Source organism: Populus alba, chromosome 18 (genome assembly GCF_005239225.2).
Source record: "Populus alba chromosome 18, ASM523922v2, whole genome shotgun sequence".
In the NCBI taxonomy this organism is placed as follows: Eukaryota; Viridiplantae; Streptophyta; class Magnoliopsida; order Malpighiales; family Salicaceae; genus Populus; species Populus alba.
Genome location: NC_133301.1, coordinates 14297024 through 14322150, shown reverse-complemented (window position 1 = coordinate 14322150; position 25127 = coordinate 14297024). Strand labels below are relative to the sequence as shown.

General features: G+C 31.8%; 4 protein-coding genes across 5 annotated transcripts; all 4 read right to left on the bottom strand.

Annotated features, from left to right (window-relative positions):
- Positions 1-1069: 1069 nt before the first annotated feature.
- LOC118052132 (embryo-specific protein ATS3A) lies at positions 1070-2210 on the bottom strand. Its single transcript, XM_035062973.2, has 3 exons — positions 2001-2210; positions 1769-1876; positions 1070-1451 (listed from the first exon to the last, which is right to left on the bottom strand). Exons 1-3 carry the CDS (start codon positions 2127-2129, stop codon positions 1185-1187), a joined length of 504 nt encoding a protein of 167 aa, XP_034918864.1. The 5' UTR covers positions 2130-2210; the 3' UTR covers positions 1070-1184.
- A 908-nt stretch (positions 2211-3118) lies between these two features.
- On the bottom strand, positions 3119-5809 carry LOC118052131 (heme oxygenase 1, chloroplastic). Of its 2 annotated transcripts, XM_035062972.2 has the most exons (4): positions 5034-5796; positions 4221-4444; positions 3595-3702; positions 3119-3410 (listed from the first exon to the last, which is right to left on the bottom strand). In XM_035062972.2, the coding sequence occupies exons 1-4, from the start codon at positions 5467-5469 to the stop codon at positions 3318-3320; spliced, it is 861 nt and encodes a 286-aa protein (XP_034918863.1). In that variant the 5' UTR covers positions 5470-5796; the 3' UTR covers positions 3119-3317. The 2 variants fall into 2 exon arrangements, with proteins under 2 accessions (XP_034918863.1, XP_073262191.1); XM_073406090.1 differs by lacking the exon at positions 3595-3702 and having other exon boundaries at positions 5034-5809.
- A 2937-nt stretch (positions 5810-8746) lies between these two features.
- On the bottom strand, positions 8747-9947 carry LOC118052130 (peroxidase 25). Its single transcript, XM_035062971.2, has 2 exons — positions 9427-9947; positions 8747-9333 (listed from the first exon to the last, which is right to left on the bottom strand). The coding sequence occupies exons 1-2, from the start codon at positions 9625-9627 to the stop codon at positions 8758-8760; spliced, it is 777 nt and encodes a 258-aa protein (XP_034918862.1). The 5' UTR covers positions 9628-9947; the 3' UTR covers positions 8747-8757.
- A 4313-nt stretch (positions 9948-14260) lies between these two features.
- On the bottom strand, positions 14261-16907 carry LOC118052129 (SPX domain-containing protein 1). The gene is made up of 3 exons (XM_035062970.2): positions 16508-16907; positions 15025-15151; positions 14261-14928 (listed from the first exon to the last, which is right to left on the bottom strand). The coding sequence occupies exons 1-3, from the start codon at positions 16829-16831 to the stop codon at positions 14474-14476; spliced, it is 906 nt and encodes a 301-aa protein (XP_034918861.1). The 5' UTR covers positions 16832-16907; the 3' UTR covers positions 14261-14473.
- Positions 16908-25127: the final 8220 nt, after the last annotated feature.

The following is a 25127-nucleotide window of genomic DNA, read 5'->3' as shown; positions in this document are numbered from 1 at the left end:
TATTGATGGCACTGTGTTGGCATTGTGCATTTGTCGAAAATTCATTTTGGACCTTAATTTTTTTCTCAGTGATTTAATCCTAATTAAAGGTCAATTGATTGTTATTTCATAGGAAAATATAGGGTTGAAAGAAGAGGGACCGGAAGGAAAGAAGTACTAAACATGAATGACATGTTATAAGTTTTAGTAACAAATACACTTTGGTCTTTGAACTTAAAAAATAACATAAATTTTACAATTTCAGTACCTTAATATTTTTCAAGTTCAATTTTGATACAAAATTTTATTTTTGTTATTTTTTAGTCCCTGACTAGAGAGGAGAGGGAGAGGTTGCTAAATTCCGGAGGTAAAGAGATAAAAGTGTCATTAACATCGATTTTAGGTCATCAAAACAATCGATTATTGTGTCAAATGGTTCTATTTGATAAGAAGAGTTTATATTAGGTGTTTCTTTTTTTTTCTTTTTTTTTTTTGCCTTGAAAGTCCTTGAAAAAACATGTATGGGCTCAATTTGATTTTTTTATTTCAGAGTTGGTTTTTTAGACCATGAATAAGTTTATAACAATTTATAAGGTATTTTATAGGTATCTTAGGTTGAAAGTAGATTAAAAAAAAATAAATTAAAGCTTGATTTTTGAGCCATTATAGTGACTGAAATTTAGGCAACTTCATACGACGAGTTGCCTGATTTTTTTTCAAAAAAACAATTGGAACAGACAACTTGTCACCCACCTCAAATGCAACAAAAAAGAATATGGGACCCAGTCGCCTAATCCCTAAAGAAATGAGCTAGACGGGTTGGCCTGGTTTGACAATCCTAGCAACGCCTGACCTTTTCTAATTTTTTTTTATTTATGCTTGTTTTATATATATATTTTTTAAAATTTTTAATTTATTTGTATTTAGATTATTATCTCTTTTTTATTATTTATTTAGAGAGTCTCTTTTAACATGATAGTTATACATTTAATTTTTAAAAAGATTTTTCTTTTAAATTAAGTTGGTAAATTGACCTGTAATGTCCCTTGAGTTTAAGCAAGCTAATTTTCACTTTAAAAAAAAAAAAAACTTTCTAGGCTGGCAAATCCTCAGTATATGCGGAGTCCATTATTAATGATTTACCATAATGTGTTTGACAAAACACAACAACAAATCAACAATCATCAACATGATCACATTGTCAGCTACATAATTGCTGACAAAGATGCTCGACCACAGACATTAAACCCATACCACACCCCATTTGGAAGGAATTTGTTGTAGTTGAATGTCACAGTCTTGGTATATGAACCATAGATCTTCACACTCTCAGGTTTCCAGCCATCAGATCCTGTCCTCAGCATGTATAGATAGCAAACATCATACACACATGGTCCATTTATCTGGAATGAATCTGTTGAACACCCCTCAAATGTTCCTGAAGATGGATCGTCAAGTCTCTTGATATAGACCTAAAACAATTTATCAATCAATCAATCAATCAATCTTCAAGTCAAATTTAAAATACACAAAAATCAGACCAGACCCTTTATCCCTTTATCTAGTTTTATTTTCCTTTAATGGGTTCATTTTAGATTTTGAATGTCAAGATCTGTTGCCATAAAAATCTGATTAGACTAGAGACGCTCTGTTCTTATTTTGCTGGAAACGACAAGAATGTTGTTGGTTTCCTTGTATTTTTCTTACATCTTTTTAGCTACTAAACAGACATGAACCCAAACCGGAAACATTTTCAAATCTCATATAGTAAACTAGGTTTCATACTAACCTCATTGCCATAAGAATCACCAAAAGCTAGGCTGATTTTGTCTCTGGTGTAAGTTGTGGAGGAGCAACTGGTCTTTATAACAAGTTCGTATGCACAGCTCTTTGCAGCCTGAGATTTGTATGTGAAAAAGATAGAGTATATGAAGAAAAAATAAAAAATTTGTGTACAGATTCTTTGAATAATGTGAATCAAAATCATGTCAAAAGAAATGCTAATTTTGATAGCTCCATACCTGAATATTTTTGGGATAGAAGGACTTCAGAGCACGAGGCTGCAAGGTAGGCGAGACAGAGCTAGAATGTGGGAATGTTATGGAGGAGAAGACAAAGACGAGCCCAAATAGTGAGAGGTGTTTGACCATTTTGTCTGTGATATATCCCTCTTTGTAAGAGGGAGCTAAGAGTGGAGTTGCTTTATCTTATCAACTCTCCTACCATATATAAAAGGAGATAAGAAGAAAAATAAACAAATGGCCCCATCATAAAAACATTTAAAAAAAAAAAAACGTGCAAGGATCAGATCTGTTACAGTATCTTTTTCTAGTTAAATATATTACAAGGCTGCTATTTCATCATCTATCATGGCCTTTCTTGATTGGGAGTTGGGCAATAATTATGCGGCGAGGGCAATAATTGACCAGCCTGGAAACCATGTCCTTGTCAACAGTATGATATGGAAGCTATTGCCTTGTGGGTTGGTGAAGAGGGGAGTTAAGGCAAGCCTGAAGATAGTTTTCTTTACTACTCCAGACATCCACATCCAAGGTCTCTAGCCTTAAAATGATGTACAATGTACCTATCCAAATCCCAATGCAGCAGGCACAAGGTGTAGATTATTGTGGCTGTACAAGCATCCTAACAAGGTATGCATAAGCACTGAAATTGGAGAATCTAAATTCGAGGCTGAGAAAGAAACCGAAGGTATAGAGTGATTTGTTTGGCACAATAGATTGGGAAATAGACAAGGAGTCCAGATGCAGTATTCCTACTCTCTCACGCATACGCTCAGCCTTCAGGCTATGCGACAAAAACATGGAACTGGATCTGGGTTGTCACATGTTTAGTTTAGCAAACTGTTCTTAAGCATCATTGATTTTCATCATGGAGGGCCTAGATGGTCTCCTGATATATACCTGCTTAAGTTCGCATTGCATAGGGCATAAGACAAGCTTCAACATTGTTATCATTACGCCATCCTCATCTAATCCCTCATGACATTGAAAGTTTGGAAACCAGTTTTCAGCAGCAGAATCCAAGTACCCCTATATACCCCCCCCTCCCAATTTACTCCATAATCAATGACTTGAATTTATTCTATAACAAAAGTATAAAGCAGCTCATGCCACAAAGATTAAAAAAACAATACCTGCAGCATTTCCACACTACAGCTTGGCCAAATGATTGTTGAATTTATTTGTACATTGAATGAAGTTCTTTACACGGTAACAGAAGTCAAATGATTTCATTGGAAGTAAAGTTACCACGGAAAAGAAATAACTTCAACATTTCAAGGCTTGCACCATAACAAAAGACTATAAGCAATTACAACATCATGATAATATTAGGCGAAGAATCTCCCCTGAATGCTTGAATGATTTCTCTGTTTCTTCCAAACAGTGGTCCTTCTCCTCTCTGGTCCAGCCCTGAGCAATCCCAAAAATTAACACATTATCTACCAGGTCATAGAACTCATAACAAAAAGTTCATAGAAGAAAAGTAAGATGGTCATATTGACATTTGACGGTTAAATTGTCAGGATCAATACAAGGTTTAAATTAGAGGTAAGAGATTAACAAGACAATTTTGTGGGACTAGCGAGAAAAAAACCTTCGCAACTTTATTCAACTTGTCCCTGACATTCTGCAACAGCTGGGAAAGGTCACCATCCCATTTATAGAATTCTAACTCCTTTTTGTTAAGTAACTGCTCAGCTACCTGATGTAAAACAAAATGGTAAATGCGAGTATGTTACCTCAAATACGAAGACAATTATCCATATTACCTAGCTGCTTTTCAAGACATATCTCAAAAATGAAAAGAGTTGAGCGCATTGAAAACTGTTGCCACTTGTCAGTGCCAGTAACAGGCATGCACTGGGTTATATCTGCATAGCTGCTGCCAGACAACCTTTTTCCAAACCAGCCCATAATTGGCAATTCCTAATTCATTAGAAAACCCCTAATGTATTGCGTAAACATGGATATCTCCTAGATTGATTCTGATATATAAGAAAATAAAGCTTAATCACAGCCAGTATACAGATGGTGACTCTTGAGGGATAAGAGACGACACTTCAAGATTTACTTGCGTGCAAACATCAAATAGTACCAAATATCAAATCAACCCAACAGCTAAGCATGGAGCCACAAAAATAGCTCCATCAATGCAAAAATTATCATGTAGCATGAAAAAATATGGGCTCTTTTCTTTCAGGTTAAATACTAATTGTTTACCTTCCTCCCAATCATTTGACCACCAGCAGAGTGAGCAAAATATATGTTGTAGAAGTGACAAATAAATGCTTGAGGATCCTTCTCTGACAATTCCTGCAGAATCTGTGAATAGCTAACACCAGGAGAAGAAGGTTTGGGAATGTTATAGCCTTGTTCTTTGAACCACTCCAAATCTTTTGCCAACTTTTCAGACCTTTCCAGTCCAGTGTTTCTGAATTCAGCATCTAAAGGAAAAGATAAAAAGGGATTCAGGCCTTAAGCTCTGTCACAAGGTAAAAGTCAACACGCGTATAGTACCCCATGGTCTACAAAGATGTTCAGAAGTCACAAACGGTGCAAAAGGGAACTTGGGGATGCATTGATGATAAAAACACGAAAACCAAAACACCAGCAAAATATTCCCACCCCATGCACTATATAGACATGGAGTGATAAATGTAAAAGTATGTCTGAGGTTTGTGAATGATAATGATCATTAACCAAAAAAGATATTGAGCACCATCAGTTTCTCTTTCAAAATGCCATACCCAACTCTTAGCAAAATCACCTGTTTATCCAAGTACGGTACCCACACCTCATACTAAAGGCAATTTATGAATTATGAAGTCAAAGTTCCACAACCATAACTACTAGTCCAAACAAATAAGCAAACCAAAAGACTATCAGTAACAGAATCCTTCAAGCAACCCAATAACAATCATCGAAACAAAACAAGACAACCATTGCCACACCCCAAAGATAAACAAATCCACCATTAAAAACCAGGCAAACATATCATCAAATAAAGAACCTTAAAACAAGAATCAAACTTACAAAAAGGAAAAGAAGCTTTCTCAACAATCTCTTCAAGGGTATCATAAACCAACTTGCTATCAACCAAAAACTTCAAGTAGCCATCAATAGAAGGCTCCCACTTACGGACAGCCTCTTCTTCTTTCTCCTTCACCTCCTTCTCCCCTTCCTTTGCTTGCTCCCTTGTATGCAACTTCATAGCCACAAACCTCATCTCCTCTACAAACCCTTTTGCCTCACCTGGATACCTCTTCTTAGGCTTCTCAGCTGTTGTAGCAGCCACAACAACAGTATTTTTCAAATGCATTCTATCAAAGACTGGAACTTTCAATTGAAAACACAACCTTTTCGACACAAAACTTGATTGAAAACAAGTTTCAAGACGAGGAGATGAGGATTTGAGGAGGGGTTTGTTAAATAAAAACTGGGTTTGAGAGATTGGTGTAAGAGAAGCCATCTTTGTCTATAAATAATAGAAATTGACACTAAAGTTAGAAAATTTGATGAAGAATGAAAGAGCTGTTTAAGAAAAGCCTTCTTTAATTAAAGTAGTTGGCGATAAAAGAAAGATGTTTTGCCTGAAACTGGCGGTTTAAGTACTCTTGAAGACAAAGGGACAGACACAGATACAGCAGTCTCTATCTTCCTGTCTGTGCGACTGCAGCAGGTTGTCTAAATAAATGGAAAAGGGAAGAAATGAATAATACTGGATTATGGGTTTCCTCTCCTCTCCTCTCCTTTACTGTTTCTTTTGGTCTTTTATCAATGGAGTTTTATATACAGTATTGAAGCTGAGAATAATATATGGTGTGGGGTAAAGTGTGTTTTTTCGAGACTTGTAATTGTAGCAGCAATCATTAATGATGCAGTAGGTTTCTAGAGAAAATTTATTTTTTTTTTCTTAATTATTTTATTATTTATTTAATTTGAAAGAATTAAATTTAATAATTTTATTTTTTTATTTTTTAAATTTTTTATTTTTTTATTTTATTTTTTCAAGATTTTCTAATTTATTTAGATTAGTTTTCTAATTTATTTAAAAGTTATAAACCTGGATTTCTTGAAAAAAAATATATACACCAATAAAATTACCAATTAGAGATATATATATATATATATATATATTTTTTTATATTTTTTATTGTTGCATCTACAAGAATATCACTTTCAGTCATATTTTCTTGATGTTTGTAGTGAAACAGGATTATTGATTTCTTTGATTTTTAAGCACTTATAATTGATTTTTATGAATGAAATCAAATCTATATTTGGAGCTGCAAAAACTTATAATTGATAGATTTGATTCTTGTTAATGCCTTTAAATTTATTATTTTAAGTTTCTAGTAGGGGAGGAAATACTGGATGTTAAAATAAGCATCAAGCATGAGTGAATCACGTTTATTTTGTGAGTGCCCTTCGTGTACCTTTCAATCAATGTCCTTCTAGAAAAGGCTTGATTATGCTAGTTATACTTCATTAAGAACTGAATATATTATACCATAGGTTTAAGACTTGACCCGGTGGCCAACCTAGTTCAAGGCCCGGGTTTTGGGTTTTGACCGGGTTATCGGGTCAATTGTTTTTTAAAAAAACTTAAAACGACGTCGTTTTAGAAAAAAAAATAACGGATTTGTGGTCGGGTCTTGACTGGGTCACCGGGTCATATCGGTTTTTTTCTTCCTTTGTTTTTTTCTTCAATCCGGCCTGGTTCAAACCCCGGGTCAGCCAGATTTCAAAACTATGTATTATACTATATTTTAAAAAGTGTGGAAAAAATACTATGTATTACTGTAGACATAATTGTATTATACTATGAATTATATTGTAGATATTATAATGTTTGTACTGTGTACAATACTGTATCACTTGAAAAGTGTTGGCTGTTCTGTTTTTTAGTCAAAAAATATTATTAGGAGCGTTGTTTTTTAAGTTTTCTGTGCCAAAAGATTCCAAATTGCTGGGTTTGACCCGGACTTCTAAGAGTTTGTGGCTGTGTTTAGCATGTAACAGTGATAATATAGTGTTTGGTTAAGAAATCAACCATGATTTTTATATGTGGGCCCTACCATTATCTGCGTTGAAAACACGGTTTTGTTGAAGCAGAAATTACATGCTTCTATCGCGTTTTTGCCTCTCTGTTGCATGCCTTCGCACATCATGCTAATTAATTGCAGCATGAACAGTGAAGAGTCAGCAATAGTGCTACACTAGCACGCAAAACACTGTTGAAAAACTAGTATTTAACATTATTCAATGAAACTACATAAATTAGACAAAGATCGCTTGATAACGTAGCATTTGCAGAATTGTAGATATTTTAATGGAACAATAAAAAATATTTTATATAAAGTATTATTTATTTTATGATGTAATAGCAATAGTTAAATCTACAATATTTAAATTAAAAATCATCAATATTAATATATATATATATATATATATATAAATTATTTTATAACCTCAATTTCAAAAAGCATTCTTAACCAAATACATTAAACTACTTTTTGTTCAACATCAATTTCAACCACAGTTTTAACCAAACACTATTTTTTCAAATCAACCTCAATTAAAAGTACTTTTTATAAAACAATTTTTTTCAAATCACAACCACAACAGCTACCGCAATACCAAACACACTTTAAATATTTCTAATTTTATTTTTTTACCTCTTTCAAATTTTTTTTTTTCTTTTTTTTTTTTTCATACGGTAAAGAGAAAATAAATTTATGAGATTTTTTTTTTATATTGTATAAAAGTTGGATGATAATAATTTTTTTTTTTTTTCATTTGAGGTAGGGTTGGGTTGAATTTCTTTTCTCTTAGCACTGGGTCCTTCTGCCACCAGGACCCAATAGCATTGAATCTGGTTGCCTTGCTGGACCTAGCAGCTTTTAGACTTCTTGCTTGTCAAACGCAATGCTATTAGGTATAATTTGATAGCCAAATCTAATGCTATTGGACCTAGTTTTTACTCTAGAATCAATGTTATTGGATTCCATTATTGCAGTCAAATCCAAGGCTATTTCGAGTCTAGTAAGACACTTAATATATTCTATATTTTTTATATTTTTTTATATATTTTTTTTTTAATATTGACTTGTTGCAAAGTTCATAGCAATATAGTAATGTGTGCAGCAAAACAAGTTAATTTATTGATTTATTAAGTTAGAATCTTATCTAAAAAAATTAACTAATAACTCTTTGATTAAGAGCTTGAGTAGGGTTACATTTTAAATTATTTTTTTTATTAGTAAAAATAATATTATTTTATTTTAAGAAAAAAATCCCAAGCAGTAATTTTTATCAAAAACATGGGTTCACCTCTTTATCTGCAAGTTAACCTAACCAAGATGAGAGTATTAATTTTCATTATCATCATCATGGTGTATGTAGATTAATAAATTATATTAGATTGTGATTTTAAAATTTGAACTTAAACAAATCTCTTTGAACTACGGGTCATTTTTTTAAAATATAAAACTAAGAATTTTCAACACTAAACAACGTCTACTGAATTTTGAGTCACAATCTAAGGGATGGCCCTTCCCTTCACGTCCTCTAAATTGTAATTCTTATCTATATTCTGAATTTGAAACCTTCAAATTACAAGACTCAATTTAAGTTACGAAAATAAAACTAGAAATTATTTTCTCAATTAATTATTCAGAAATCCATCGTCACACGCACACATATATTACAGTAATTCCGTGTGTAGATTTTTACGTTGCAGCACTCCTTCGATTGATTAATTGAACTTTGAACAAGCTTTTCTAATCTCTCCATTTGTCCCAGTTTTCACGTCAATGCTACTCATTTTAACCATGGCTTGCCTGAACTCAACGTCAAACCTAAGTCCCAAAAGCCCTCTTATGTTGCCAGCATATTTTTTCACAACATGTCGTGTTGCAGCATCATCCCAAAGTCTCTGGTCAGACTCCAAAACTCCATTACCATCACGTACGTTCTTAAAGAAGCTTGTATCAAAATCTGTCTGGCTATCTTTATCTAATGGAACTGGTATTGTGCCATCACCATTGTTGGGACACAGAGCTCGAAGTTGTGATAGGAATGATTGGTTTATAGTTGGATCTGCATTTCCTGTTGCTGTGAAATTATATAGGCGATACCGTATGAACTGGCAGTGTGTTCGGCCTAGGGTATGTCCTCCTGAAACAGAAACAAGTTTCCGAATGCTAGTATGAGGTAGATGGAGATATATCTCCTCTATTTTTTGTTCTTCTCCATTTCTTAATCCTAGATTTGGCAACGCATTTCTCTCAGCAGAATACAGGCCTGCAATTAACACTGAACCATCACAGCCCTGTAAGAGATTAATGTAAGTCCATAGCACTGATCATTAACTTGCGTTTAAAATATGCTGGAGGATGGAGTGGAGAATAAATAAGTCAAGAACCTGAACAAAGCAGTCGTGAAAATGAAGCCTGAGCAACCCTGCTGCAATGGTAGGATCTTTCTTGAAGTATGATTCAACTGTGGACCTAACTATGGCCTCAGCTTTCGGACATGAAGAAGAATAAAACCCTGTTTTCAATTGGCTTTCCACAGACAAAGCCATAGCAAAAATCACCAGAACAACCAGCCATAACCCTTCCATTGTTCTATAACTCTCTCTCGTCTTGCTTAATTACTAATAGAATTTGCATAACATCATAGTATTTATAGCCATAATTAAATTGCTCAGTCCACTTCCCTTAATTGGTGCCCATTTCATTGAATTTTGGGCCGCTGAACCTTCTTTTGTTAGTGGAAACGCGCGACACCATAGAAATAGTGGTGTGCTCTTCTTCATCTCTCTCTGTTTGCAGGAGCAGAGTGGAAGATCCACAGAGTTTTCCCTTGATTTTTTATCACCTTGAACACACACATGTATGATCTACTTGCTTAATTTCTTTGGATTGACACATCAATTAACCGATGATTATCTTGTTTTATTTTTGTTAGGATAGGCTAGTGGCCAGCACTATAATTTCCATTCTTTCTTAGAAGGTACCCTACTATCATATACAAATTTATATATATATTCCATGAATCCTACATGCATTTCGAGGTAGAATATAATTGAAGAACATTCTTTGTAATGGAAAGTCAAAATATGTAGTTCTTGAATACGTGGAAATCACCTAATACTACTCCCTTCAAATCTTTTGCTGCAAGCATTTAGTGACAATATAATTAATGGGAAAAAAGACAGCAAATTAAAGGGTTGGTGGCAAAAACAGTGTGAAAAGTATGGTTTTTATTCAAGCATGAAATCAAAAAAAGATGCAAAATGTTGCATACCTAATTTAGTGTCACCATGACAAGAATGCAAATGCACAATTATACTTGAATTTCATTGATGAAGCGTAGAATCATTGCACAGATCCAAAACCCATCCACCCAAGCAGAGGAGAAGCCTTACGCCCAACTCTGGCAATCACAGCCAGTTTCCAAAGAACCCAACAAAAGCAACTGCAGCGGCCTCAGCACAAGGCTGGGCCAGACAGAATCTCAAACCCTCAACCACTCTGTTTTCCTCTTTTTTTTCCAAACATCTAGACGAGGTATTAGACCCGAGTCTAGGAATAATTCAGAAAAAAACTTAGATCACTGAATTATCAGGCAGTCTACAGGTTGTTAAATCAACCCAGATCAACTTTTTAATTAAAACAACAACATTTTATTTATATATTTATTTAGTCTTCGAAGGGTTTGATCTTGGAAAGTGACTCAACGACCTTCTTTAAGGGAATTCCCTGTCTCACCGTTTCAGATCTCCAGAGCACAATATAGTAGTAAAAAGAAAAGAGAATACCATGGACTCCTCTATCTATTTACATGATTTCCTCCAAACTACTGTATTTCATTCAAATTGTCGCTTTCAGGCTTGATTTTTTTTTTTTTTCCTAAACAAAAAGAGGAATAGAATAGTAAAGTGCAACTATCTCCTATGGTTTGGAAAGGAAAGGACATGGGTATTAGTTAGATTGTTCAACCCGTTTTTTTAAAAAAATTTAAAATTTTTTTACTTGATAAAATATTAAATTTATATATTTTTACATGTATTTTAACGATTTTGATGTGTTGATATCAAAAATAAAAAAATATCATCTTGATGTATTTTTAATTGAAAAATACTTTTGTAAAAACGCTTTGCACCACTGATAATGTCTCAAAAAACCCAAGTAGCTTGAGAGTAAGACTTATATGTTGAATAATTGATTAATCTCTTAATTCTAGCAATCTGATCATTTCTCCCTAGCTAGGATGATTGGTAATTTGTACTTAGTGCTTAGTAGATTAAAGTAGTTAATGGCTGGTAATTGCAAATGTAAATATTTTTTTAGAAAGAAAAAATGTAATGATATTTTAGAGAGATAGACTTTGAAAATATATATACTAAAAATATTGTAAATGAAGAGATTGTGAACCATTTATCTAAGTGGTTTAAATGTTATTTATAGCCCCTAAACCTTATTTTTTTACTAGAGTGGAGGGGTTGGAGAATCATTTCATCCTTATAAATCAATTTATATTGTGAGCTATGTTCTACTCATTTTATCCAGCTAAAAAACGAAAACATAAAAAGCTATGAGAGATCTTAATACATTTAATGATTTTAGTGGAGTGTAAACTTATGTAATCAAGTCTATTTGTTAAGAAATAATTTTTTTAAGATTTATGTAAAATCTGTGGAGGTGTGACACTAGATTCAGGCATTATATTTAAATATATAAAGTAGTGATTCGGCCATGCATTAGGCCTAAAAGAACATGAAGCACCCGACCACGCCCAAGGTAAAATGGTCCAGCAGCGTTTGGACCTATCAGTGTGCCAGCCCTAACATGCTTGTGCTAAGGCATGTTCGGGGTTATTGCATGTTAGCCCAATGCACTTGAGAGTTTGAAAAGTTTATTACCGAATATTTTCCTTCATCTTGCATTGTTAGAAAAATATAAATAAATTAACATATAAAAGCGTGGTTCATCAATCGAATTACCAAACACACACTTGGTATCCTCATGCCACCTTCTCGAAGTTCAGTTTCTCACTTTCAATGTGCCAAGTCCAATTTAGTTGATGGCGTTTATTCTAGAGCAATGAATGCGAGGAGATGCTTTGTCAGTGGATTTGCCTTCGTCCTTTCTTCTCTTTTAGTTTCTTTGTATTTTTAGTCAAAGGAGAGGCAGTTGGGAGTTGTGTGCTTTGCAAGACCGTCATCTCATAGGATTTGTCTCATCAAAGAAGTTGTATGTCACTTTGACCACTCAACCACTCTCCCGTTCCTCGGCTAGACCGACCGGTGAAAGGAAAGCTAGACCTCTTGAAGGGGTTGCTGGACCCCAAAATAATCTGGTTGGTAATGGGATTAACTAAAAACATGATTTGATCAAATGAATTTAGTTTGGTAAATATCTAAATTTGTTAAAATTAAGATAAAAAAGAGAAGATCAAGTGCGGTTTGTACTTTCTAGATCGTTTTGATGTGCTGATATCAAAAATAATTTTTAAAAAATAAAAAAACATTATTGGCATGCTTTTTGACACGAAAAGTTATTTGAAAAGTAACCGCTACCACACTCTCAAATACCCTTTAAGTCAAGCAGAAATCCAATCCAAAATAGGTCTTGGTTCCTAAACTTTTCAAGTCAGCTCACCTATTCAGACCGAGTTTGATAATTATAATTGTATATGTTATTTAATGCAAGAAGTTATAATGTATTATCTGGTTACATTATCATGTTAAACAAAATTTTTTAAAATCTTATTTATTTTTGTGTTTTAAAAATATTTTATTTTTTTTTGCTTGAAATTAATATTTATTTTTTGATGTTTTTAGATCATTTTAATGTGCTGATATTAAAAATATTTTTTAAAAAATAAAAAAATTATTTTAATATATTTTCAAATAAAAAACACTTTCAAAAAATAATATAGCTACTTTTTAAAGTCTGTAACCACTTTAGAGAGTGATTCGTTATAAAGCTTCACTACATCTACAACTTCTTCACCCAAGCACTCTTACACATTTTTGCTCTTATCACTAGAGACCTCCATTTTCAAATACAAATATTTCTTGGCATTATCATTTTAAACCTCTTCCGATGCTGCGATTCTATCTTCCTTAGCAGCTGCACGTCGAAGACTAATTTGTTGAGTTATATGTAACTTGGAACACTAATATAGTAATTACCGAATTGATTAGTTAAAATTAAGCTTTGGTAAGTTTGAAACACATAGAAGAAAGAGGGATTACACAAGTTTTGTATTTAAATGAATTTGCTTAAACAATAGTAATTTATAAAGTAACAAGGAGTGAGTGAAAAGATTGAATTTCTTAACTGTTTATATAATTGAAAGATATAGGATATTGAATGCAACAAGAAGAGGAACCCCAGCTAAGAGCATAAATTGTATCCCTTGTTAAAGATAAATCATATCTTAAAAGTTATTGAGTTAAAATGATTTATTAATATGGTATCAAAGTTTTATTAATCACGCGGTTACGAATTTGAATTTTATCATTTTATTTTATTTGATAAAAAATTAAAATATAAAATAATATGAAACTATGCAAGTTTTAAGTTCAAAGAAAAATTCACTAGCTTTAATTTCAAAAATAATTTTGAAAACTTAGTTTAGTTTATAACATAGTTATTAAATATGATATAAGGCAAAGTTTAGGTTATCAAAACATTAACTAAATTTTTTTTTTCTTTTTTGAAAAGACAAAACAACATCATTTTAAAAAATTAAAAAAATAATAATAAGTTTTTGACTGGGTCAAGAATCAACCTAGATTTTTTGATAAAATCATATTAGAATTCAGGTCAACTATCTTATTTGTAATAAAACTCGAACTAGTCATATTTCAAGTCAATTGAGTCCTGAGTCTACCCCTAAATCTAATTTATAACATCATTTTAAAAATCTAAAAAAAATAATAATAAATTTTTGGTCATGAGTCAACCCAGGTTTTTGATAGGAATCCTATTGAGTCGACCCTAAGCCTAATTTACACTACACAATACACCTTGTGAACAATCACATTCCCAAGAGCTAGATTTGTTTTTAATATAATCATTTAGGTTTTCAGATTTCAGAAAAGATATAATATTTTGGTTCAAATATGAAAGACCTTTTTAAAAATTCGACCAGTAATGTGTGATAATCATAGAAAAGCAAGCCAAACAATAAGATTCATTATCATAGCTGAAGAAATGTGAAGCGAAAAAACACAACCAAACTCAGAAGACAGTGAAGAGAAATATATGAAGGGCAAAGGTTCCGGCTGTACATACTTGTGCTTAGAAGATTCATTAATTAATTAACATCTTACTATGTGTTAGTATCGAAGATATGCATAATCCATGCATGAAAGGTAACTTGAAAGAGATTTTCTTTTAGAAGAAATTTTACAGAATAGAGGGGGGGCAAGCCTACAATCCCCCAGAATCCTGCTACTTGGCTTCTTGTTCAAGTATAGGAACCTTTTTCCAAGCATCCTCCAATCCGCTTATCTGAAGTGGTGGCAATGAGAAAACACTAACAGTGGAGCTCTTGCTTCGAATTTCCTTTAGAACCCGCAATGCAGATATGGTGCTCTTCATAGATGAGCTCTCCATAAGTTCAATCTCTGCAAGGTCCCTTGGGAATCTGAGCAGGCCATCGTTTGTGGTGGTTGAAGAGGTCGAAGGATCACCACACAAGTCATCATCCCCACCAGCTGCTTCAACTGAAGATGGCGGCAGTTCGTTCAATGGGAGGAGGCGGTCGAGCATTGCCTCACACTCTTTAACGAGCTTGTAGAGCAGATCGGTGGTGAAAAAAGGCTGTTGCAACACCCTCTGGATGAAGGGCAAGCGAATGAGAGCACCAGTTCTTTTATCATATTTCTTCAGTATTTTTACCAATCCTGTTGAAAGCAAGCAAAGATTAGCCATGATTGTTTTGTGGCAATATAATTAAACAAATGCAATAACTTAATTACAGTAGTTATGAATGTTAGTACCAGTATAGTTCAGAGCACTATAATTCTCCAGCAAAACCATCTCTCCGTGGAAATCTACAATCTCCTTCCTAATTTTTATCATCTCTTCATTGGAATTGATTGCCTTTGCCACACTATCTTGCAACTCCTGCATCACAAGCACAAAATCTTCAATTTTCCTAGCAAATGGGCAGATTCTACCTTTACTCAACCGACATATGGTCCAGAAACAGACCTCAAATACCTATGACACTTTAGCATCATATTCCTTTCTTGCTAAATAGTTATTCAAAGGGAAATCAACAAAGTATAAAGTGAACTCAAGTTTATTATTCTGAACAATCTCTACCCACCATCCCAAATAAATAGGACCCGCATACTTGAAAAACAAACCTCAACTCTTAGTTAGAAGACGGAACTCAAGACGCAAGTCATGGCTTGGGCAGCCTTACGCATCAACAAGTTAACTCGAGTTTTGATTTTTTTTATTTTTAAAAAAAATAAAATAACATTGTTTTAGCTAAAAAAATAATTAGACATGAAAATCCCGGATTAAGCTCATATGCAGGGTGAGTTTTATATCTATGGCTCAACTAGACTGTGTTCATCATTTATTTAAAATCCCTAAACTATGTCATGGCTTGAACATCTAGCCTAAAAAGCAAATCCACACCTTTCTTCTTCTTATCTTCAATTAACGTCTCCTCACATCAATATATAGAGCACAGCACAGAATCAATACATTAGGGAAAGCACAAGAGAATGATTTCCTTCAATTCACAACAATAAGAGAACTTTCAACCATGCAAGTTGCTTTCATGGGCAAATCAAAAGTTATAGACGCATAAAATATCTCCTTGCACTTGCATTTCACCACATATAATAATATGTGGTGTGTGATACATTCTTCCAAATTTTAATCACCACAAATATAATATCAAAATTCATTAGTTGAAATATATTTTCTTGTAAAAATCACATCAAGATCACAAAAAAAAAACCGGCCGCAACGCACCCTCTTGACCACATAAACGACCCCATAAACCATTTAATAATCACATTCATGCAATAATTAGCACTCAATGCTTCATCTATTCTTAGGCAGATCTTGAGCATCTAAATTAATGCATTCATAAACCATTAGTTATGATACCAAGAACCCATATGGGCCCCAATAATTTTCAGTGGCTGACATTATTTTCATAAATATAAGTAGATGCTTTCACAGAATATGCCAAAGCATAATTGCCTGCCTCCTACAACCACATTTAAGGGGTTGCGTGCAAGTTGTCGATCCCAAACACCGGGCAACTAACGGTTTTAACTGTCCGTTATAGTAAAAGCATCCAACAGATAAAAACGACACTGTTTCATCAACGAACGCCGTCACATTAACTTGTTCCAGATTAACAATTTAATTTTTCTCATCAACTCGGAGAAAAAAAGATTTTCTCGGAAACCAAACAAGATCGTAAAGGAGAAATTGAAAAATAAAAAAAAATACCTTTAATCTGATGATGTACTCTTCTTCTTTCTCAACAAAAAAGCTGTTGAATTTCTCAAGCTCATCTTCTAACAGCTTAATAAAATCAATCTCTTCTTTTGTCATACTTCCTTCCTTGCAATCTCCTCCTCCACCACCTTCTGCGGCGGCGAATCTTGGCTTTTTCAACGGCCGGGAGTCTCCATTGTTTTTGGTTGTGCTGTTGTTGTTGTTTGGCTCGATGAGTTTCAATCTTTTCTTGAGTTCTTTGTAAGAGAGAAACTTGTCTCTCCATTCAGGTAATGTTTCTTCAATCTGGTTGCTTAAGCTTTTGCCGAATTTCATTTTGAGAGGGGGTGTTTGGTTGCTGAGAAAATGGGAGAGAGTGAGGGAGAGTGTTGGAGAATACGAGGAAGTGGAGGAGAGGGGGGGATATAACGGTAAAGAGAAGAATATTCGAAGGGTTTGGAATATCCAATTTTGTGTCGATTTCATCAAAGGGTATATCTCTGGTTTTATTCTCTTGATAAAGACAAAAACAATAGATTTATTGTTTATTTATGTGTACTTTTTGTGACGTACGTTTTCGTCCCTGTCTTTTATATTTGGGTTTTTTTAATCCTTTATTGTTTTAATTTTCACAATACTAACTCTACAGTTTTTCAAAATATTCATTTCGGTCCTTTAGCTTTGAATTTCTAATGGAAAGTAATGGCAGATCAACATTTTTAATCCTTGCTTTTATTTATTTTTCTTATGCTTTCCTCCCAAATTCCCTTAGCATTATCAAACCCGCCCCGACCCAATAACCCGTGGATAGAAGACTTGACTTAGTTTGTGTTTGATTTTGCATTGATTAAACCTTTTGGAGACCTAATTAATTCTTTTTAATTTAAAATAATATTTTTTTAATTTTTTTTAAATATTTTTTTTAAAAATATATTTATTTAAAATGATTTTATTTCCGTTCATAACCAAAGTCATGCACGAACTAAATCTTATAACTAAGGATATGGCAATGGAGCTCCAAGCTTATTTTAATCTTATTGTTAAGTACATTATTTTTAACTATTAATTCCAAACCTGAACTAAATAATAAGATTGTTAAATTATTGTACCTCGAACATTAATAGTTTTTTTATAATTTGATTCAGTTTTATTATATAAGAACCCTTTTGCTATAGTAATTCACCTGAGGAGTTTTTAAAAACACGACCCTTTTTCTCATAATACCAATATTTATTATATTATTTATGTAAAATGTATATGTTAAAATAAATATAAAAACGTATCATGGATTAAAAAAAATGGAAAATATTAAGAGGTTAATTAGGTGATAAACAAGATTATCTCGATTTTTAACCTCTTGAATTCAAACTTGTAAACCATCATTTAAAAAATTAAATTAAGTTCATTTGACTGTACCAGCGAATGTATCTTTAAAATTATTTTTTAAGAAAATTGTTCTTGATTATTACAAATTACAACCAGATAAGTCGTGTAATTTAGCTAATTTATGAGGGCTGAAGTTAATCCAATCTCCCTGCCCCACTCTTCAGACTTCACAGTCTCTTTGAGGTTCCGTTTGTTTGCAGGAAAGTGAATTCGTTTTGGAAAGTGAATTCCAGAAAAAGTGAATTCCTGGAAAGTGAATTCCAAAAAAGTATTTTCCGATATTTGGTAGTGTTATGGAAAATGAACTGGAAAACATTTTCCAGTATTTGGTTATATCATGGAAAATGAGCTGGAAAATAACTTATTAATATTTTATTTTTCTCAAGTTTATTAAAACAATGAGGAACAAATCTTACAAATAAAAAGTTGAATGAGAATGAAATTGAAAAAAAATATAATTTCATAAATTATCTCAAATAAAAACAAATAATAATCAAAATAATAGGGATCAAATCTAAAAAATTAAAAAAAATTAAAAATAAAGAAATTAAAATAATAATAATCAACATTTCATAAATTATTTCAAATAAAATAAGTTACAATCAAAAGAATGAGGATCAAATTTGATAAATAAAAAATTTCAATAAAAAAATGATAAGGAAAAAGCAAATAGCAATTATAAAAATAAGGACCAAAGTTAATATAAAAATAAAATTTTAAGAGATGAAATTGAAAAATAAATATTCAAAACAAAATATATACAGCAATCAAAAGTTTGAAGATCAAATTTGATATAATCAGCAAATAATAACATTTCTAAATTTTTCACAACTTCCGGAAAGTGTTTTCCCTTCAAATTTTTCAGGAAAACACTTTCCTGAAAACCAAGCTAAATTTTTCTTTTACTGGAAAGTGTTTTCCATTGACCAACTTTTCTACTGGCAAACAAACACAAGAAAGTTTGGAAAGTGATTTCCCGGAAACCACTTTCCGGAAAACAAACACAGCTAAAAGGAAAACACTTTCCTGAAAACCAAGTCAATTTTTTTTTTGACTAAAATTGACTGGAAAGTGTTTTCCGTTGACCGGAAAGTGTTTTCCGCTGACCGGAAATTGTTTTTCGTTGACCAACTTTTCTAATGACAAACAAACACAGGAAAGTTTGGAAAATGGTTTCTCGAAAACTATTTTCCGGAAAACAAACAAGGCCTGAGTACAAAAGGGAAAAGAAAATTAAATCAAATCAAATAAATAAAAAAATCTAAAAGTGGCCAGGGAGCAGACCATGCCCGGCCGTTTGGAAACTCACGGTGTTATATATATATATAATGATTTTTTATATTTTAAAATTATTTTAATATGTTAATATTAAAAATTATTATTTTAATAAATTTCTAAATAAAAATATTTTTAATACACAACACCACCGAAGCTGCATGAGCCAAACCTAATGAGATTTCTTCATTAATGAGGCAAGGTATAATTCCGAGGCATTAGAGAATATCCATGCCCTATTGATCACTATCTACTACCTATCAGTATTATTCTTTGGTCAGAAAATAAAGCCAAAAACATGCATCATGGCCCCAATCACTGCAAATCTGGCAATTCTACTGTATATCGTGTTTCCGGTGGAAAAAGATCTTGATTATATATATATATATATATATATGTTAAATTCGATAAGGTTTTACGGGTTAATCTAAAAAACTTGATATACTAGATTTTTAGTTGAAATAGTTAAAGAATTATGTATTTAACCCATGCTATGTTGTGGATTTAAAAAAAAAATTGTTAATGTAAGAAAAAAAATGTATAAGCATTATTAATGTTTTTTTTTAATAGAAAAATAAAATAAATTGTGTAGGGATTAACCTAGTGTAATCTGGTTGATTTAATGGATTCAAAGACAACATAAATAACTAGTGAAAACATAGTTTGATTTAAAATAAATATTCAAGATGAAAATTTTTTTTTATATAAACATTGAGACGGTAATATGTAAGATCGATTTAGATCAGCTTGGATTAATCTGTTAATCTGCATACTAGATTTGAGATCATAGTAATCTCATAAAAAGTATATCAAAATAAATTATAAAATTTAATTTCTAATAAATCTAATGTTGAAGGATGAAATTGAAAAACAGTAATTCACTAAAAAAAAACAAAAAAAAATGACTTGAGTCAACCTGAGTTGGCCTAATAAATTCATAATTTGGATTATGAAACCAAAATAATCTAATAAAAAACAAAATAAAATAAATTATGAGGTACAATTATCAATCAATCAATCTAGAGTTGCAAGATGAAATTGAAAAAATATTCTATTAAAAGAATGATATTAAAACAACTTAAGCCAACCCAATAAATTGATGATCCGAGTTATGAGACAGAGATAACCTTATAAAAACATAAACTAAAACAAATCATGAAATTTAATTCTCAATCAGCTCAATGTTAAATAATCAGTTTGAGAAAAAATTAATAAAAAAAAAACTCGAGTTAACCTATTAAATATGCAGTCCAGGTCATGAGACTAAAATAATTTCATATAAAATAAATTAAATATTATTCTAATGAATAGTATTTTAAAATACATTAAAATTCTTTTCTTTATTAGTTTTTTGTTAATTGATTTGCTAAAATTTAGTTCATGTAATCAAGTTTTTTTTTTTAACTTTATTGATTCGAACAAATCCTATTCATATTAAATAATTGAAATAAAATATATTTTATGTTTTAATGCATTTCAACAATAAAAAATAATTAACTCAATCATCTGTAAATTAATATAAGAAGCTCTACACTCTTCAGGACAGGGTGAGCAAAAATGTTGGGAAACTTCAAGAGGTAAAATTTCGCACTAACTTTCATGATAGTTGGTACTTTTTTTTTTTTTCAATCAATGTATTTTTTAATAATAGAATGTAAAACACGTATGCTTTTAATAAAAAAAAAGTTCATGGTGGGATACATGCTTTCTTTTAAAAAAAAGTTATAATTTAATATTATTTAAAATCAATTTAATATTTTTTAAAAAAAATAATTATAAAATACATAATGTGATGACAAGACTGAAAATGATATTTTTTTTTTTATTTACGTGGGTGTCCGAGCCAACTTGCGCGTACCACAACTAATCTCACGGCTCACTGAACATCCTGCAAGCCCAGTGAGCATGTAAGGCACCGCGGGGATAACAGACGTGGACGGTGAGATTTGAACCCAGAATGCAGAGGAAGAGAATAAGTCCCTTCAACCGCTGGGCCAAGACCTCAAGTGCTGAAAATGATATTTTTAGTTGAATTGGTATTATTCTTGGTGGTCTCCCTAACCCCCAACTAGGGATACATATGTCGTTAGAGGTGGAATTTTAATCATTGGACTATTTAGCGCTTTGAAAAAAATAAAGGATTTGGATCTTTTTATGGGATATCCCTGGATTAGAATATAATCTTTGTTTATTTCTCTCTAATTTTCATACCTGAAAAAAGAGAAAAAAATTTATTGTGATTGATGTCTCTTCCAGCTGAAAAATCCCAATACTAGAGGAAATTATAAGAAAAGGAAAGCACATATCTTTAAGAAAAAAACCAAAATAGGTAGGGAACTAACTCAAAAATAATCGAGAAAGTTCTTTTCTTTTCTTTTCTTTTTTTCTTATTTTGTACTAACATGGATTCTAATAGTTTATGCAGTGAGATATTTAAAATGATTTTAAGTATAATTCAATGATGTGATATGAGATGGAATTTTTTTTGGATGATTTGAGTTTGAAATAAATATTGTGGCTTTTTAAAATAAAATATTCTCATCACCTGCTTGTTCACTGATTTTTAATGCTTTAAAAACTCTTCTCTCTCTCCTTTTCATTTAAATTAAATGATAATTGATTCACTTGATAATTTTATTTATTATTTTTTCAACTTAGACAAGTTTTTCCTCTATGCAGTTGCATAATGTCTATTGAGAAATTGTTTATAAATATAATGTATGTTATTTTACACCAACATTTAACATATGATCAAGATGGTAAAGATTGAACACATGGGGTTGTGGCCTAGTGGTTGAAAGGACTTGTTCTCTTCCTCTACACCAGTGTTCAAGCCCCACTTGTGTACGCCTTACATGTTCACTGGGCTTGCAGGATGTTCAGTGAATCCGGGGATTAGTTGTGGTTCGTGCAAGTTGAGCCGAACACCCCGGGTTAAAAAAAAAATGGTAAAGATTGAGATTTTTCAGTTAATATTTTAGTTGTTATATTGAGATTTGCCTAAAAATTATGTAAATGATCTAATAAATATTTTCAGTTTAGATTCAAGAGAAAACATAATTATAGCAAACCAAAGTAATGATTTAAAATGAAGATAACTTTGATGATTGAATATTTATATTCAACTCTTTTCAGGAGATTCTACACAAGTTTTTTTTGTTGGTGGGGGGAGTCAGCACGTTACTATTCACACCATAAAATTAGTCACAAAAGTTATTGATCGAGTCAATTTAGTATTCTTTTATTTTATTCCAATTTATGTGAGGTTTTATTTATCTTTTTATTTTAAAAATATTTTTATTTTTTTAATTTAATATTTTTTTAATGTTTTCATATATTTAGATGCATAAAAAATAATTTTTAAATATAAAAAAATATTATTTTAATATGTTTTAAATAAAAAATATTTGAAATACCTTTAATTTTTGATGTGATGTTTTGTTTGTTTAATGATGCTTTAACCTGCATCAATCAGTGAAATATCAAACTTTAATTTTTTTCTCTGTTTTTTTTATAGCATGCATGTCACTTCATTTTGAAAGCTTTGACATATTTATAAAATGAAGAAATGCCTATGGGAGGAAAAAGGATGAAAGCATTGGCATATTCTTTCTTGGGTGCCTTTGTGCTCCCTTGATACCTTATCTTGGGAGGTGGCGGTGCCTCCCTTCAACCTCCTCTCAATTATTTTATCTTTAATGATAATCTCTTCTACAGGCAGCTCGGGCCCTGGGTAGCTGAGAATTGAGACTTGAACATTCGTCAATTAATTGTTGTTTTGTGACAAAACTTGTTTATTTTTCTAAACAACGTAGCTCTCCAGTGACAAAAGTTTCGTGACTGACTCGGACATGCATGTACCTGGCAAAGCTCGTCTCTAACGTAGCAGATGCCACAAATTAAAAAAAAAATCAATAAAATTGCAAGGCCATTGGTCTTTTGTTTTGGGTATTAATTATATATATACATGTTGTCCTGTATATGCTGGGGGTGATTATCTTTTGTTGGGGGTGGTTATTTTTTGTTCGATTTAGTTTTTATCAAAAGAAGTAATCAAACTAGTTTTTTTAAAAAAAAAAACAAAACCAAAACTGGTTCAAATTGACCGGTTTCAGTTCGGTTTGATTATTTTAAAATAAAAACCGGTTCAACTAGTTTTTTTGGGTTTGGGTTTGGTTTTTTCAGTTTCAGACTTATAAAACAGAACCGATCGGTTTTTTTAAAATTATAATCGATTTTTTTCACAGTTTGATTTTTTCAATTATTTTTTTTTCTGATTTTTTCAGTTTAATTGATTTTTTAGTTTTTTTGCTTGGTCATGTTATACACTGATTTTCAACTCAAACTTGACCATCATGCTAAGACCTTGCTATTTCCATATGGAGTTAGGAGATATTTCTTGTGGCATACATGTTTTAGTTAAGCCTTCCTTCTCCTTGTTTTGGAAAAGATAAAAACAAGAGATAGATATGCTTTAATAAGTTTTTTTAAAAAAACCAAAATTAGCACATGGAGCCCTCAAATCTCCCTCTCAAGCAGAAGGGTAGACCTTCAGGCAATATATACTTAGTTTATTAGTCCATTCAAGAACATATTGCAGGACCATAAAAAAAGATAAGAGCGGCAGATAATGGTTCAGATTATAAGTCCAATCGATAATATATCCTTGGACCTTTAAGAAAAAGAGAAGCATACTGTTGAAATGACATGATCGGTCTAAAAAATAGCATTTTCTATCATGTACGAGAAGGTTTAAATATAATTGAGGTGGAAGAATCTAGGTGGTAGCAAGTAGTAAGAGCCTGGGATCAAGAGGTTTGCTTCCTCTGTGATCTTAGGTTCGAGTCCTAGGTTGCTTATATGAGGCTTACATGGTCGTTAACTTCAGGGCCCATGGGATTAGTCGAGGTGTGCACAAGCTAATTCGAATATCCATGTTAAACTAAAAAATATATATATATATAATTGACGTGATAGATTGATATGGCCCAGGTCACACCAAGAATTTTTTTAAAAAAAAAACATTATTTTAATAAAAAAAATTGATTGATTTAGATTAAACTAAGTAATTAGAGGGATTATCCTTTTGCAGGTTAGATCTTAGAACGAGTATGACAATTACGGGCATGAGATCACATTGCAAGTCTATAATCGAAGAAGAGAAGCGGTGTGATCATGAGATTTATAATTAAGACCCACCATATATATATATATATATTTTGAAAGATGAAGTTGAAATTAAGAATTGAAAGAATTATGTATTCGATAATGTAATCCAAGATATATTATGCTCTACCTTTTATATATATAAGGAGAAACTATTGCATTTAATAGGAGATCTCAAAGGTCATTGGTACTCTTGCACAAGTAAAAGGGATGGGATCTCGTGTTGGAGTCTCAACTTTATCATAAATTCTAAATAAATAAAAACACATTGAGACCCAAAACTATGAAAAAATGGTAGTCATTGAATATGATTATTATTGGTGAAACCAGATTTTACAATTTTGATATTTAGTATTAGAAAATATAAAGATTAGATCCACAAATAAAATAAAAGATGTTTTATTGAAAACTTCATACTGAAATGGACTTTTTACTATTACATCTCACTTAAGATAATTAGGTCTGAACATGAGTTTTTTTTTTTTCTGGACATAATATTTCCCACAAAACAAGTCTTTTATATATATTTTTTATTATGTTATTGATGAATTGCATATAAAATTTTGTACGCGATAACAAATGAATGGCATGCTTGAGAGTGTAATTGCGATTACTTTTTAAAGTGTTTTTTGTACCGAAATACATCAAGAATATGTTTTTTATTTTTTAAAAATTATTTTTGAGATCAACGCATCAAAACGATTCAAAACATAAAAAAAAAAATTCATTTTTAGCAAAAATAAATTAAATTTTTTTTAATGCGGTTTGCACGACGTTCCTAAACGGCTTCTTGGTATTGTGGTAG